The sequence below is a fragment of the Bison bison genome, unplaced genomic scaffold (assembly GCF_000754665.1).
Source record: "Bison bison bison isolate TAMUID 2011002044 unplaced genomic scaffold, Bison_UMD1.0 scf7180017864285, whole genome shotgun sequence".
In the NCBI taxonomy this organism is placed as follows: Eukaryota; Metazoa; Chordata; class Mammalia; order Artiodactyla; family Bovidae; genus Bison; species Bison bison.
Genome location: NW_011494857.1, coordinates 2273212 through 2287856, shown reverse-complemented (window position 1 = coordinate 2287856; position 14645 = coordinate 2273212). Strand labels below are relative to the sequence as shown.

General features: G+C 51.6%; 2 protein-coding genes across 2 annotated transcripts in view; both read left to right on the top strand.

Annotated features, from left to right (window-relative positions):
• KLK7 (kallikrein-related peptidase 7) overlaps positions 1–4609 on the top strand; it is a 5575-nt gene extending 966 nt beyond the window's left edge. Inside the window, exons 3-6 of the mRNA XM_010849671.1 lie at positions 431–590; positions 823–1064; positions 1279–1415; positions 3837–4609. Of these exons, the coding sequence (XP_010847973.1) occupies positions 431–590; positions 823–1064; positions 1279–1415; positions 3837–3992 (695 nt within the window). The 3' untranslated portion in view covers positions 3993–4609. The remainder of the gene's footprint in view (positions 1–430; positions 591–822; positions 1065–1278; positions 1416–3836) is intronic.
• Positions 4610–12530: 7921 nt separating this feature from the next.
• The window catches only part of LOC104995756 (kallikrein-6-like), a 6806-nt gene continuing 4691 nt past the window's right edge, over positions 12531–14645 (top strand). Inside the window, exons 1-2 of the mRNA XM_010849738.1 lie at positions 12531–12576; positions 13212–13368. Of these exons, the coding sequence (XP_010848040.1) occupies positions 12531–12576; positions 13212–13368 (203 nt within the window). The remainder of the gene's footprint in view (positions 12577–13211; positions 13369–14645) is intronic.

The window sequence follows — 14645 nt, the reverse complement described above, 5'->3', positions numbered from 1 at the left end:
CCTCCCATCTTCAGCCCTGTTGACCCTCCTCAGGGGTTCCTCTCTCCGGGGTGTGCCTGCTCAGGGCCTCCCCTGGCTCCAGCAGCTTCCTCCTTTGGAAGACAAGACTCCTCTGCCTTCTGCCTCCTTCCTTCCTGCTTCCTTCTGCCTCCCGGGGTCTCTATGCCCCCCAGACCCTGTCTCCGCACGCAGCGTCTCTCCCATCAGCTTTGGCGGTGACCCTCCAGACAAGATGCTCCTCCTGGGTTTCTGAATGGGCTGCCTCTGTCTCTCTCTGTCTCCATCTCCTGCTCTTTCTGCACTTTTCTCCTTTTCTGCCTGTCTCCTTGTCTGTCTGTCTGTCTGTCTCCATGTCTCCAAATCCCTCAGCAGCTGACTCAGTCTTCCTCTGAGGCTTGCTACCCACTTGTTCCTCCATGTCTCTGTCCAGACCAGGGCAACAAGAGTGGGGAGAAGATTATTGATGGAGTCCCGTGTCCCAGAGGCTCCCAGCCCTGGCAGGTGGCCCTGCTCAAGGGCAGTCAGCTCCACTGCGGAGGCGTGCTGCTCAACGAGCAGTGGGTGCTCACTGCTGCCCACTGCAAGATGAAGTACGTGCAAGCACTTCCAGCCCTTCCTCTGGGTCCCTGTCCCCCTCTCTCTCTGGGTTCTCATCCCCCTCTCTCTCTGGGTCCCTGTCCCCCTCTCTCTGGTCCCTGTCCCCCTCTCTCTCTGGGTCCCTGTCCCCCTCTCTCTGGTCCCTGTCCCCCTCTCTCTGGGTCCCTCGCCCCCCCCGCCCCGTTTCACTCACAGCATCTTTCTGAACACTGCTGCCTCCCGCAGTGAGTACAACGTGCACATGGGCAGTGATCGGCTGGGGGGCGGCCCGCAGATCAAGGCCACGCGGTCCTTCCGCCACCCGGGATACTCCACACAGACCCACGCCAATGACCTCATGCTGGTGAAACTGAATGGCCGGGCCAAGCTGTCGTTCAGTGTGAAGAAAGTCAACCTGCCTTCCCACTGCGATCCCCCCGGGACCATGTGCACCGTTTCCGGCTGGGGCACCACCACCAGTCCTGATGGTGAGGCTGCCTGGGAGACCCAGGGGCCCTGGACCCTGACCCTTCCTCCCCCAGACCCAGGAGATCAGGAGTCAGCCCCTTTTTCATAATCCGAATGTGGAGTCCCTCCCCCCACCCCTCCTCCCCTCGTCCTTCAGGGTCTAGAATCCTGAACCCCCATCCTCTCCCCATCCGGACCCCAGCCCTCTGACTGACACCCCTCCCCATCCCGCAGTGACCTTTCCAGAACAGCTCATGTGCACAGACGTCAAGCTCATCTCCCCACAAGACTGCAGGAAGGTTTACAAGGACTTGCTGGGAGACTCCATGCTCTGTGCTGGCATCCCCAACTCCAGAACCAACGCCTGCAACGTGAGACCCCCCTCCTCTCCCGCCCCGGGTCCCCGGCTGCTTCATCTGAGCACAGAGCCCCCGTTGTCCCCCTTCACCCAGAATCTCTGCACCTGACCTTGGTGCGGAGCCTTCCCCATCACCCCCGCAGCCCCCGCCCCAGGCTCGGCTTTCCTAGCTCTTGCTACCCCATTCTCTGCTCACGTCAGTAGTGGGAGCCCAGTGCGGGCAGATGTGACCCTGAGGATGAGGCAGAAAAATGAACAGGAGGGTCTGAGGATGGGGAACCTGGGGGCCAAAGGGTAGGCATGTGTGGGCTTGGCTTCAAACACAAACTGTATTTATTTTTTAATTGACATCTTTGTTGAGTATTGCAACCCATGAACACAGTGCTGGTGGTTTAGTCATTCAGTCGTGTCTGACTCTTTGCAGCTCCATGGACTATAACCCACCAGGCTCCTCTGTCCATGGGATTCTCCAGGCAAGAACACTGGAGTGGGTTGCCATTTTCTTGTCATAGGGATCTTCCTGACCCAGGGATCAAACCTAGGTGTCCTGCATTGCATGCGGATTCTTTACCAACTGAGTCACCAGTGAAGCCCCCAAACACAAACTTTACAGGGGAAGAGGTGCCCAAAAAACTCAATAATCAAGATAAATCACATTCTAATGTAATATTTTTTTTGTCAATTCATGCAAAAGTCCACGATGAACAAAATATCATAATTTTCAATACAGAGGCCTCAGTCTTACTGAATTTCTCATCTACTTCAGGCTTCAATGAGTCTCAGCACAGCCTGGTACCTGACCTGACCCTTTATCTAAAATTGGGATACAGTGTTCATCATGAACTTTTTCATATTAAATTCAAATTTTAAGGTATTGCATTAAATGGTATTTATTGCATTACTGAGATTGTGTGCTTGAAGTTAAGGTCTTACTCCCCTCCCTTGGGACCCAGTCTTAAGCCAAGAATTCTCTCTGCCCTCTTCTTTGTAACCCCCTCTCTGTGATAGCTCAATTGGTAAAGAATCCGCCTGCAGAGCGGGAGACCCCAGTTCGATCCCTGGGTTGGGAAGATCCGCTGGAGAAGCGATAGGCTACCCACTCCAGTGTTCTTGGGCTTCCCTGGTGTCCCAGCTGGTAAAGAATCCGCCTGCAGAGCGGGAGACCTAGGTTCGATCCCTGGGTTGGGAAGATCCCTGGAGAAGGAAAGGCTTCCCGCTCCAGTATTCTGACCTGGAGAATTCCATGGACTATATCCATGGGGTCGCAAAGAGTCAGACACTACTGAGCAACTTTCACTTTCACTCTGTCTCTGAACACCATCTTTCCACATCTCTCTTTTCACTGAATTTCATTTCATTCTTTCCATCTGTGTTGCCCCCACCACCCCCACTGGCAGCCTCTTCTTCATCCTTTGCTATACCTCTCTTCCTTTTTTTTCTCTTCATTGTCCCACAGCATGTGGGATCTTAGTTCCCTGAGCTCCCATGTCCCCCTACATTGGAAGGTGGATTCTTAGCCACTCGACCACCACAGAAGTCCCCTCCGTTCCTTTTCTCTGTGACTCTTTGCCTTTCCTTGTCTCTCCCCATACCTCCCCACCCCCACTCCTTTGCCTCTCATCTGCACCCTCAGCTGTCAGGAATGGGGGGACCATATGTGTGAGGGATGGGGTCATGGGACAGGAATGTGTGTCCCAAAGAGTAAGGCATCCTCTTCCTCCCCTAGTGACAGCCAGCTTCTTGAATGTGCGAGTCGTACCGTGACACAGGGTCCCACACTCGGGAGAGTCCCACGCTTGGTTTAATACATTCCTGTTGCTGTTTTGAAATTCTTAATACTTTTTGAGCTATGGAGCCCACATTTTCCTTCTTTCTTTCTTTCTTTCTTTTTTTTTTTTTTTTTGGCAATGCCAAGTCACTTGGGAGATCTTAGTTCTCTCACTAGAGCTCAAACCCAGGCCACGGCAGTGAAAGTGCCAAGTCCTAACCAATGGACCGCCAGGGAATTCTTTGTATTTCCGTTTTGCACTGGGCCTTCTGAATTATGTTATCAGTTTGGCCCCTGGGTTCCAGGGCCACCCCGTCCTCCTTTCGCACATCTATCCATCCCCTGGAGACATTACACCTCCCTCCCTTGGCTTGGTGCCAGAATCCCGAAAGACCTGGAAGAAACGGGGCTTTGACAGCCAGAAGCCCCGCCCCTTCCCTGTGATTGGTCCCATGGGCTGGGGCTCAAGCCAATGTCTTTAGAGAATGTGGTTTATCTTCTCCGCGATGGCCTTAATTTCTGCTCTTCCATTGGTCCCCAGAAACAATGACTCTCTCCCCATTGGCCGTGGTGGAAATCCAGGGTCCGCCTGACAAAGACTGACAACTGAGGCGGAGGCAGGAGCTTCCCTGTGAAGCTGAAGCTAATTTGCTTTATCCCTTCCAGGGTGACTCAGGGGGACCACTGATGTGCAAAGGTACCTTGCAAGGCGTGGTGTCCTGGGGAAGTTTCCCTTGCGGCCAACCCAACGACCCAGGTGTCTATACCCAAGTCTGCAAGTATGTCAACTGGATTAAAGAGACCATGAGAAGATATCGCTAATCTCTCCACTCCCATCTCTCCATTCCTACGCCCTGGCGCAGGAAATTTACAGAAATAAGGACCTCAGTGACCTACAGTCTTACTTGACTTTATCTTTCCTCGGAGGCATGTCAAAACCTCAACAATATGTGTGTAAGCCAATCAAATCAGTAAGGACCTAAAAACCAAACAAATACAAAAACCTTGATGTTGGTAAGGATGTAGTGAGACCAGCCCTCTCTGCCACTGAAACTGTAAATTCATACAGTTTTTATGGAAGGTGATTTGGCAGTGTGAGTGGGGACATTTGTTTTATCCTCCACCTTTGACCTAGTGATTCTAGTTGTCTACTAAAAAAAAAAAAAAAGTCCAAAATGTGGAGCAAAGTTGGAATTTATCACAATGTTATTTTTTCATAACAAAATAGTGGAAACACAGAAGGTGTCTAGAAACAGTGGATTGTTAAAACGGTAGGCTGGTTTGAGGCAAGGATATTCTGAAGCTGTTAAGAATAATTATGCAGAATTCTTAGTATCATGTGAGGATGTTTATGCTATGTGATGTTAAATAAAGGAAGGAATATACAGAAATATATGTGTATGTGGTTCTCACTATGTAAAATGAAAATACTCACAAAATTAAACCTGAAGGACGTGTACCAACCTGCACACGGTGGTAGTCACGGGGCGCCTGCTTCCTTCCATTTACTTTTCTATGGGTGTGCACTTTAATAGCCTGAAAAACAAAGGTGGAGAAGCTCTGGAGCTCCAAAGTGGAGGAGAAGACACCCTGAAGAGAGGGAGACGGGAAAGAAAAATGTATCTGATGTTTGGTCCCTTGTCCTGCCTCCCTGCCCAGTGGCATATTTTTCTCCATTTTCCAGGTCTCAGTTTTCCTCATCTGTAAAATGGAAGAGAGAAAGAACAATAAGGCAGAGAGAGTAAATGGGTGGTGTTAGAGAATATGCCACTTCATCAGGGTGTAGAGGGATGTGAAAGTGTTTCTAGGCATTCCACAGGTGATGTATTAGGAGAACGAGGTGGAAGCAGAAGGTTGGCAGGAAGACAGGGCCCCTGGGTCACCCAAGGGGCTGTGTGACTGAAAGTGAACACCCAGCCTCCAGGGTGTCAGGGGAGATGGGGGGCTGGGAACCCGGGTAGGTGGGCTCCTATCCTCAAGAAGGGGCCTCACAAAGGAAGGAGGGAGAAGCCCCAGTGACTCAGCCTGGCCACACCCCTGCTGCTGCCATCAGAGGCTCCCCGGGGAGTCACACATCAGAAGCTGCTGACCAAGGGATCCTCTCCTGCCGGTCTTTCCAGTTGCTCCTCCAGAACTCCCTCCCAGTCAACATTCTCCTCTTGTGGAAGCTCCACCAACTTTCCTTCTCTCCTTGCCTCCCACTCTCCCACCCCTCCGCGTATTGCAGGAATTCCACTGTCCCTGCAGAATGTCTTAACTTCCTCTGGCCTTCCAGCGCAAAGCCCCCTCCTCCCTCAGACCAGAGTCCAGACGCCCAATCTCTTCCGGCCTCTGAATCTGTGTGAGGTTTCAGTTCAGTTTGGTTCAGTCGCTCAGTCATGTCCGACTCTGTGCAATCCCGTGGACTACAGCACACCAGGCATCCCTGTCCATCACCAACTCCCAGAGTTTACTCAAACTCATGTCCATTGAGTCGGTGATGCCATCCAACCATCTCATCCTCTGTCATCTCCTTCTCCTCCTGCCTTCAAATTTCCCAGCATCAGGGTCTTTTCAAATGAGTCAGCTCTTCAAATCGGGTGGCCAACATATTGGAGCTTCAGCTTCAGTATCAGTCCTTCCAATGAATATTTAGCACTGATTTCTTTTAGGATGGACTGGTTGGATCTCCTTGTAGTCTAAGGGACTCTCAAGACTCTTCAACAGTTGAACCACAGTTCAAAAGCATCAATTCTGCAGCACTCAGCTTTATTTATGGCCCAACTCTCACATCCATACATGACTATTGGAAAAGCCATAGCTTTAACTAGACAGACCTTTGCTGGCAATGTAATATCTCTGTCTAGGTTGGTCATAGCTTTCCTTCCAAGGAGTAAGCGTCTTTTAATTTCATGGCTACAGTCACCATCTGTGGTGATTTTGGAGCCCCCAAAATAAAGTTAGCCGCTGTTTCCATTGTTTCCCATCTATTTGCCATGAAGTGATGAGACCAGATGCCATGATCTTAGTTTTCCGAATGTTGAGCTTTAAGCCAACTTTTTCACTCTCCTGTTTCATCAAGAGGCTCTTTAGTTCTTCAATTTCTGCCATAAGGGTGGTATCATCTGCATTATCTGAGGTTATTGATATTTCTTCCGGCAATCTTGATTCCAGCTTATGCTTCATCCAGCCCAGCGTTTCTCATGATGTACTCTGCATATAAATTAAACAAGCAGGGTGACAATATACAGCCTTGAGGTACTCCTTTTCCTATTTGGAACCAGTCTATTGTTCCATGTCCAGTTCTAACTGTTGCTTCTTGACCTGCATACAGATTTCTCAAGAGGCAGGTCAGGTGGTCTGGCATTCCCATCTCTTTCAGAATTTTCCACAGTTTATTGTGATCCACACAGTCAGGCTTTGGCATAGTCAAGAAAGCAGAAATAGATGCTCTTCTGGAACTCTCTTGCTTTTTCGATGATCCAGCAGATGTTTGCAATTTGAGCTCTGGTTCCTCTGCCTTTTCTAAAACCAGCTTGAACATCTGGAATTTCACAGTTCACGTATTGCTGAAGCCTGGCTTGGACAATTTTGAGCATTACTTTACTAGCGTGTGAGATGAGTGCAATTGTGCAGTAGTTTGAGCATTCATTGGCATTGCCTTTCTTTGGGACTGAAATGAAAACTGACCTTTTCCAGTCCTGTGGCCACTGCTGAGTTTTCCAAATTTGCTCACATTCCAAATTTACTGGCGTATTTGTCAAGTTTAAGGAATGTCAAAAGGCTTTGGGGGACTTTCCTTGGCAGTCCAGTGGTTAAGAATCTGCACTTCGACTGCAGGAGGCAAAGGTTCAATCCCTGATCAGGGAACTAAGATCTCCTATGCCATACAATGTGGCCAAAATCAAACAGAGTATTTGGCCACTACCTTTGTGACGCTCCATCAACATCCCCTCTCTCTAAATCCATCATTTTTAAAAGAACAAAACATCGCAGTTTCACTAGGTCAGCCTCGGGATAGTTGACTATGCCTCTGCTAAGTCGCTTCAGTCATGTCCGACTCTGTGCAACCCCATAGACAGCAGCCCACCAGGCTCCTCCATCCATGGGATTTTCCAGGCAAGAGTACTGGAGTGGGGTGCCATTGCCTTCTCCATGACTATGCCTCTAGGCGGATCTTTATGCAAATCTGAAGGTGGGTTTTTTGCAATGATTTGAGAGTTCTCTCTTGTTGAATTTTTTTTTTTTTTTTAAACAACTTCTTTTTTTTCTCTGGGCGGACAGTACACTGTATTCGTTAAAGACACTGACTCTAGAAACGGCTTTTCAATGTCAATCCCATTCTGGCAGCTGTGAGCTATTTGCCTTTGAGTGCTTCACTTCCCCACCTTTATTCTTTCGTCCTTTTTTTTTTTTGAAGTAGAATAAACCAAGTTTATTGCTTGTTGAAACGGAGGAAACTGCACACAATGGGAATCATGGTATCTCAGTAAAGGGACATTCAGAAGAATTTATTTGGTGTTTCCATGGAGGGTTTACAGAAGTAGTTGTTGTTTCTGTTTTTGTTTTTTTCTGTTTTTTTTTTTTAATTAACTTTTTAATTGAATGATGATTGCTTTACAGTATTGTGTTGGTTTCTGCCATGCATAAACATGAATCAGCCATAAGTATACATATGTCCCCTCCTTCTCAAATTCCTTCATCTTTTTTTTTTAATTTTTCTTTAAATTTTTGGCCACACCCCCCAGTGTGTGGGACCTTAGCTCTCTGACCAGGAGTTGAGCCCGCATTGGTGGGGCAAAGTCTTAACCACTGGACCACCAGGAAGTCCCCCGTTCACCCCGGAAATGAGGCAAAGAGCATCTGTTTCCCATGGCTGTTACAAAGAATAAATTTAATATTCAGAAAGTGCATGAACGGTGTCTGACATAGAGTAAGCCTGCAGTGAGGGTTGGTTTTTATGGTTTGTGACTTCTGGCTCTTCTTCGTGCTTCTACTTTCGTAAAGTTTTCTAATAGAACTTTTTTTTTTTTAAGTTTTTTTGTAACGCGGACTATTTTTAAAGTCTTTTCTTGAATTTGTCACAATATTGCTTCTGCTTTATGTTTTGGGTTTTTTGGCCCCAAGGCATGAGGGATCTCAGCTTCCTGACCAGGAACTGAGCCCGAACCCCCTGCACTGGAAGGTGACATCTTAACTGCTGGGCCACCAGGGAAGTCCCAAACATTTTCTTCATTGAAGACTTTTGCAGAGGATAAGCATGCATGACGTGTGGGGATGGCAAAACCATGAAGGCCACTGGCAAATGCCTAGTGTCCTGGGCACTTCACTCTCTCTGTTAGAGCTTCTTGTACTCCCCACTGCCGACCACCTCCCTCCTTTCCTAAGGGGCTCTCTGCAGCTCCTCAAAAATCCACCCATCCCATAAGGTAGTAAGGTGGATCCAGAGGTGGCGCCCAAGAGATGGGTCATGTCCACCGCCATGTTGGAAGTTGAGTTCCAGTTCAGGCTCCATCATTTTCTGGGTGTTCAAGGTTGAGCAACTAAATTCCCTTCTCTGAGCCTCAGTTTTCTTTTCTGTAAAACAGGAGTGGGTGTAATGAAATCATTTAATCACTTGGTCAACATTTCCTAAGGCTTCCTCTGGGCCAAGTCCTGTGCTGCTACTTGGGACACAGGGATGAATCAGCCCTAGGGTCTGCCCTCAAGGAGCTCATGGTCCAAGTGTGGGAAATGGACCCAGATGGTGACATGAAGGAGCCACCTGCTGTAGGAACTTTGATGAGAGTGACTAACCCACCTGCAAGGGGCTGGAAGTTGGGTGGTGTTCAGGGACGCCTTCCTGAAAGAGGTAATGATGAAGCAATGACAAGTTGTTGCCAGCAGGAGGTGGGAAGAGCATTGTGGGAGAGGGGAATAGCATAAGCGAAGGCTTAGAGGTTAGAAGACATGTAATGAATGGTTCATGAAAACTAGTCTCCATGGCTGGAGTCCTAGAAGACAAGTGGAGCAGAGCTGCTCGGGGCAATAAGGCAGCCACTCACCTTGGTGGCTCCGCACTTATGAAATGTGGCAAGTTCCAATTGAGGGGTGCCATAGCATAAAAGGGGTGTCCCTGGTGGCTCAAAGGGTAAAGAATCCACCTGCCAATACAGGACACCCAGGTTTGATCCCTGAGTCAGGAAGATCCCCTGGAGGAGGGCATAGTAACCCACTCCAGGGTTCTTGCCTGGAGAATCCCACGGACAGAGAAGCCTAGTGGGCTACAGTCCATGGGGTTGCAAAGAGTCGGACATGACTGAAGCAACTTAGCACGTGCGTATGTGTAAAAGACACGTGGGATTCAAACACTTATTACGCGAAAAATAAGAAAGCGAACCGCCTCCTTAAAATTGTATTTTGATGTCACATTGAAATCATATTGTTTTGGATGCATTGAGCTAAATGAGATATTAAAATGAATATTTTACTTAAAAAAAATTGTGGTGGCTGCTAGAAAATTGAAAAGTGCACGTGTCCCTGGCATTATATTTCTATTGGCCGGAGCTGCCCTGAATGCTGAAGGGCTGGGACTTTGTCCGGGTGATGCTGAGGGACCCAGGCCAGGGGTGTGAGCAGGACAGAGGCAGGATCAGCTCTGGACACAGGGAGATGCCTCTGAGGTCACGTGAAGGATACAGAGAAAGGGAAGAATTTGTGATAATGGTCCAGATGGGAGAGAAGCAGGTTTGACCTGGGACGAGGGACATGGGGACAGAGAGAGGGGATCACACAGAGAGAGGAGGTGGGGGGACAGTGCTTGGGCATCAGTGGCTGTGAGCAGTCCAGCCTGATATCTGGGAGGGTGGGGGGTCCTGAGAAGAAGATGCTGAGTTCAGTGGGGAGGTGAATGAGAAGGGCTGGGGGAGGCTAGAGGTGGGGGTGGGAGGAGCTTCCCGGAGAGCATGCTTGAGTGCTCCGTTGCTTTCCACCCTGACCGACTCTTTGAGACCCTATGGACTGTAGCTCTCCAGGCTCCTCTATCCATGGGGATTCTCCAGGCAAGAGAGAGCATTTCAAATGCCAAATCGGTTTTCATCCCAGGGGTGACGGGGCCCGAGCAAAGGTGGTGACAATTCGATTTAATGCAAGAATTAAATGTTAACCTGTACTGCCAGGCCCACGCTAGTTGCTGAGGTAGACATTATTCATATCAGTTGGACTTATTACCCAATGACTTTCCCAAAAGCTTCCATTTCCATCCCACCTCTCCCATCTGATCACCACACCCATTTCCCAACACGCGGCCACACACACCCTCAGGGCTCCAGCTCATCACCAGTCAGTTGCTTCCCCACCTGGGCCAGATCCTTGAACTACCCCCCATTCTCCTCCTGATCGCAAGCTCAAGTTCAAAGACACCTCTTCAAATCTTCCCTGGACACCTCCACGGCTTCCTGAATCCCCATTACTTATCACATTCTCACGTGGCTCCCCAATCTTCCTGCATCCCTGACTATTTCCGTGGCCCATGTTTATTTCCATATACATGTGAATCTTCAAGTCTTGAAGTCCCCCTGGTCCCACTAGCTCCCCTGGGGCTCCCACCTCCATGTCGCCCCTTCTCCAGGAGTTAACACCCCTCTGTGCATACACACGCTTCTCCTGGCAACGCAGGGGACGCTAGGAGAGGTAAGAAGAGAGATTTAGCGTGTCAGTGGAAACACAGAAAATTGAGGGGGAAAGACAGAGATACAGAGAAAAAGATAAACAGGCAAAGGATGCTGAGACAGAAGCAGACAGACAAGAGATGGAGGCACCGCCACCACCGCCAAGGAGAGAGATGGACAGACAGAGACATGGAAGAGGGGGACCAGGAGGGTCAAGAGCCCTGGTATCCGGCCAGAGGTGGATGGACAATCAAAGCACAGTCAGAGAGGGACAAAGGGAAGTTATTGATGAAGCCGCCCGTCCGCCTGCCCGGAAGAGAGCTTGAGAAATGGAGGTGCCAGGAGCATGGCACAGGGTGCTGGGGGCGGACAAAGCCCGATTGTTCGAAGGCCTTTTCCCCATACCGCCTGGCTCTGCACCTCAGCCTGGGGCCGGGGTGGGGACCGGCTTGGTGACACATGCTCTCTTGCTGGTTGGCTTGCTCTGTCTTGCGGGGACACGGAGGCTCTTGAACACCCACAGAGGCAACTTAAGGGCAGGTGGGTGAATCACCCCAACCCCACTGAACCCTTGCCGCCTGGTGGCCCGTGCCCCGGGGCACTGATGGCCTGCAGGCCCCAGAGCGCTCACAGGAGTGGTGGGAGGCCCGAAGGCCAGGGGTACTGCGTGCTTGCCAGGGACACAGGCCTTCTGGGGTCCTCCCAACCTGTCGTGCTCGAGGACCTAGAAGTCTAGGAACTGAGGACAAGCTCCCGCCCTTCCTGCCTTTAGATCCAGGTGTACAGACTTCCAGCCCCTTTCTCCCTGGAGGTCCAGAATTCTCAGCCCCCAGCCCCTCCTCCCTCAGACCCGGGGGTCCAGACCCCCAGCCCCTCCTTCCTTGACCTGGGAGTCGGGGAGTCGCCCCCCTGGTGCACTCAGGCACCTGCACCCCCTCCCTTGAACCGGGGATCAGGGGTCAGCAGGAGCAGTGCGGTGGGGGTGGGAGGAATGCGTGTGGGAGGCCCGGAGGAGGAAAGGGCGGGGCCGCCTCCTGCTCCAGGGGCCCGGGGCGGCAGGGGTTAAAAGGAAGCATGGGAGCATCTGAGGACAGGACGGGCCTCTTCCAGGCAGGCCAGGGTGCTGGGGTGTCTGTCCGCCAGGCCCTGGGCGCCCACATTCTCTGCTTTCGGCCCTCTATCTCTGCCTGCCTCTGCTTTCAGCGTGCCTTCTCTCTGCCCAGCTCCCTGCTCTTCTGACTCTCTCGTCTCCCTGTCCATCCATCCGCTCGGGACACCTCCTGTCCCTGCCCTAACCCAAGAACCGGCCCATCCCACCCCCCGCACCCCCGCAGCCGGCCCCAGCAGAAGCCCCAGGTGTGGAGGCGAGTGACAGGTAAGCTCAGAGCCAAGGGGAGGGGGAGAAACCCCAGGGCAAGGGAAGAGCTTCAGGGGCCCTCCGTCCTGTTACTGAGCAGGCGAACCAGAGCCAAGAGGAGAAACAGAACGAGTGTAGAAACATAAGGAGAAGTGCAGGGTGAGCAGCAGGTCCTGGGGCCTCGCTGGCATCCCCGCCTTCGTGGGACCCTCAGATGGAAGGCATGGGTTGGGAAGATAAGGAACCAGGAGGCTAAATGGGAAGGACGGAAGCCAAGGATCAGGAGAGCATGCCAGCCGGGGAGGATGGGGAGGGAGGAGCCTGGGCGAACCCTGAGGCTGGGACTAATGCAGGATTTGGCTTCCCTTCTCAGGAATGGCCGTGAAGATGCTGGTCATAGCACTGGTTCTGGTCGCTGCAGGTGGGCAAAAGGGTGGTGGTGTGAGGGAGTCAGCTTGGGCGGGGGGTGGGGGGTGGTTGATGGGGAAGAGATTGGAATTGGGAATGGGGACACATACGGGTATGCTGGGGAGGGGGTTTAGAATGAGGAAGCCATTGGGGAGTTTAAGTTAGGGATGAGGGATGCAGGTGGGGAAGGGGTGGGAGGTGGGCTTCAAGATGGGGAAGAGGTTGAGGTTGGTTTGGGACATGGGGAAACTGGTAGGAGGTGGGTTTAAAGATGGGCTTCCCAGGTGGCCGCTAGTGGTAGAGAACCTGCCTGCCAATGCAGGAGACATAAGAGACACAGCTTTGGTCCCTGGGTCAGGAAGACCCCCTGGAAGAGGGCGGGGCAACCCACTCCAGTATTCTCGCCTGGAGAATCCCAAGGACAGAGGAGCCTGGTGTGCTATAGTCCATGGGGTTGCAAAGAGTCAGAGAGGACTGAAGTGGCTTAGCAGGCACGCATAGGTTTAAAGACAGCAGAGTTTAAGGATGGGTTTGGCTCTGGCGCTAGGGATGGGGATGAAGTTGATGATCAAGGCAGCAATGGGGTTCAGCTTGGGGGGGTGTAGCCGACACCTCCAGACCTCCCCTCTCACTCAGACCCTCCCTCAGCCCAAGCGGAGGAGAAGGACAAGGTACTCCACGGTGGCCCCTGTGAGCAGACGTCTCACCCCTACCAAGCTGCCCTCTATACGGCGGGCCACCTGCTCTGCGGAGGCGTCCTCATTCACCCGCTGTGGGTCCTCACCGCTGCCCACTGCAAAAAACCGTGAGTGTCCCCGCTGCCGCTAGGCCCTGCGGGTTTCGTGCAGAACTGCATGGCTCCCACGTCGTAACGCCGTCTGATAACCAGGCTCAACTGGCCAGTATTTAATTGAGTACCGTATCCGTGCCAGGCAGTGTTTGGGGCCCTGGGGGGTGCAGAGCAGTGAGGAAAACAAGCAAAACTGCTGCTTTAATAAACCGACCTTCTACATGGGGAAGGAGGATCTTACCGGGCCCTGTAGGGAAGAGTGGATTTAACTCCAAGTGCAGGGGGAAGCCGCGTAGGGTTTTCATCAGCGAAGCAGCAAGTTCCGGTTTGCGTTTTTAAGAGCACTCTGGAAAGGGCTTCCCAGGTGGCGCTAGTGGTAAAGAACCCCCCTGCCAGTGCAGGAGATGTAAGAGACGGGTTCGATCCCTGGCTCGGAAACATCCCCTGGAGAAGGAAATGTAAACCCATTCCAGCATTCATTCCTGGAGAATCCCATGGACGGAGGAGCCTGGAGGGCTACAGTCCGTGGACTCGCAAGAGTCAGACACGACTTAGCAACTAAACAACCACAGGTCCAGGACCAATCCTCAGGGCGCTAATAACCAGTAGCTGGAGTAACAACAGCCTCCATTTTTTTTCAGTGCTAACTATGGGCCATGTGTCTAGTTAGGCACCTGGAATCCCTCACAGTGAAAGAAAGTGAAGTCGTTCAGTCGTGTCCGACTCTTTGCGACCCCATGGACTGTAGCCTACCAGGCTCCTCTGTCCACGGAATTTAGTTTTCCAGGCAAGAATACTGGAGTGGGTTGCCATTTCCTTCTCCAGGGGATCTTCCCGACCCAGGGATCACACCTGGGTCTCCCACATTGCAGCCAGACGCTTTACCATCTAAGCCATCAGGGAAGCCCAGTAACAGACTTTTTAGACCCATTTTGCAGATGTCGAAGCTGAAGCTCAGAGAAGTAACAAGTGATAAACCAAGAGGTGTCATGCCCCAGTGGCGTCAGGGGAAGACCTCAGTAGAGGTCTCCCCTTGCAGGGTCAAGGACTCAAGGACCTTGACCTTGAGTGGTCTCCCCCAAACACAGGGAAACCTGGCATCACTCTCACCATCCTCATTCATTCATTCAGTGCACATTGACCAAGGGCGCCCATGAATGGTAGATTTGAGCTGGGCCGTGGGGACTCAGCAAAGACCCAGCGAGCTGCCCAGAGTCTCTGCCCTTTGGAACGCAGGAGTAGACAGGCACCAGAAGACAGCTGTTGAATCCTTGGAGGGGGCAGGCGGGGGT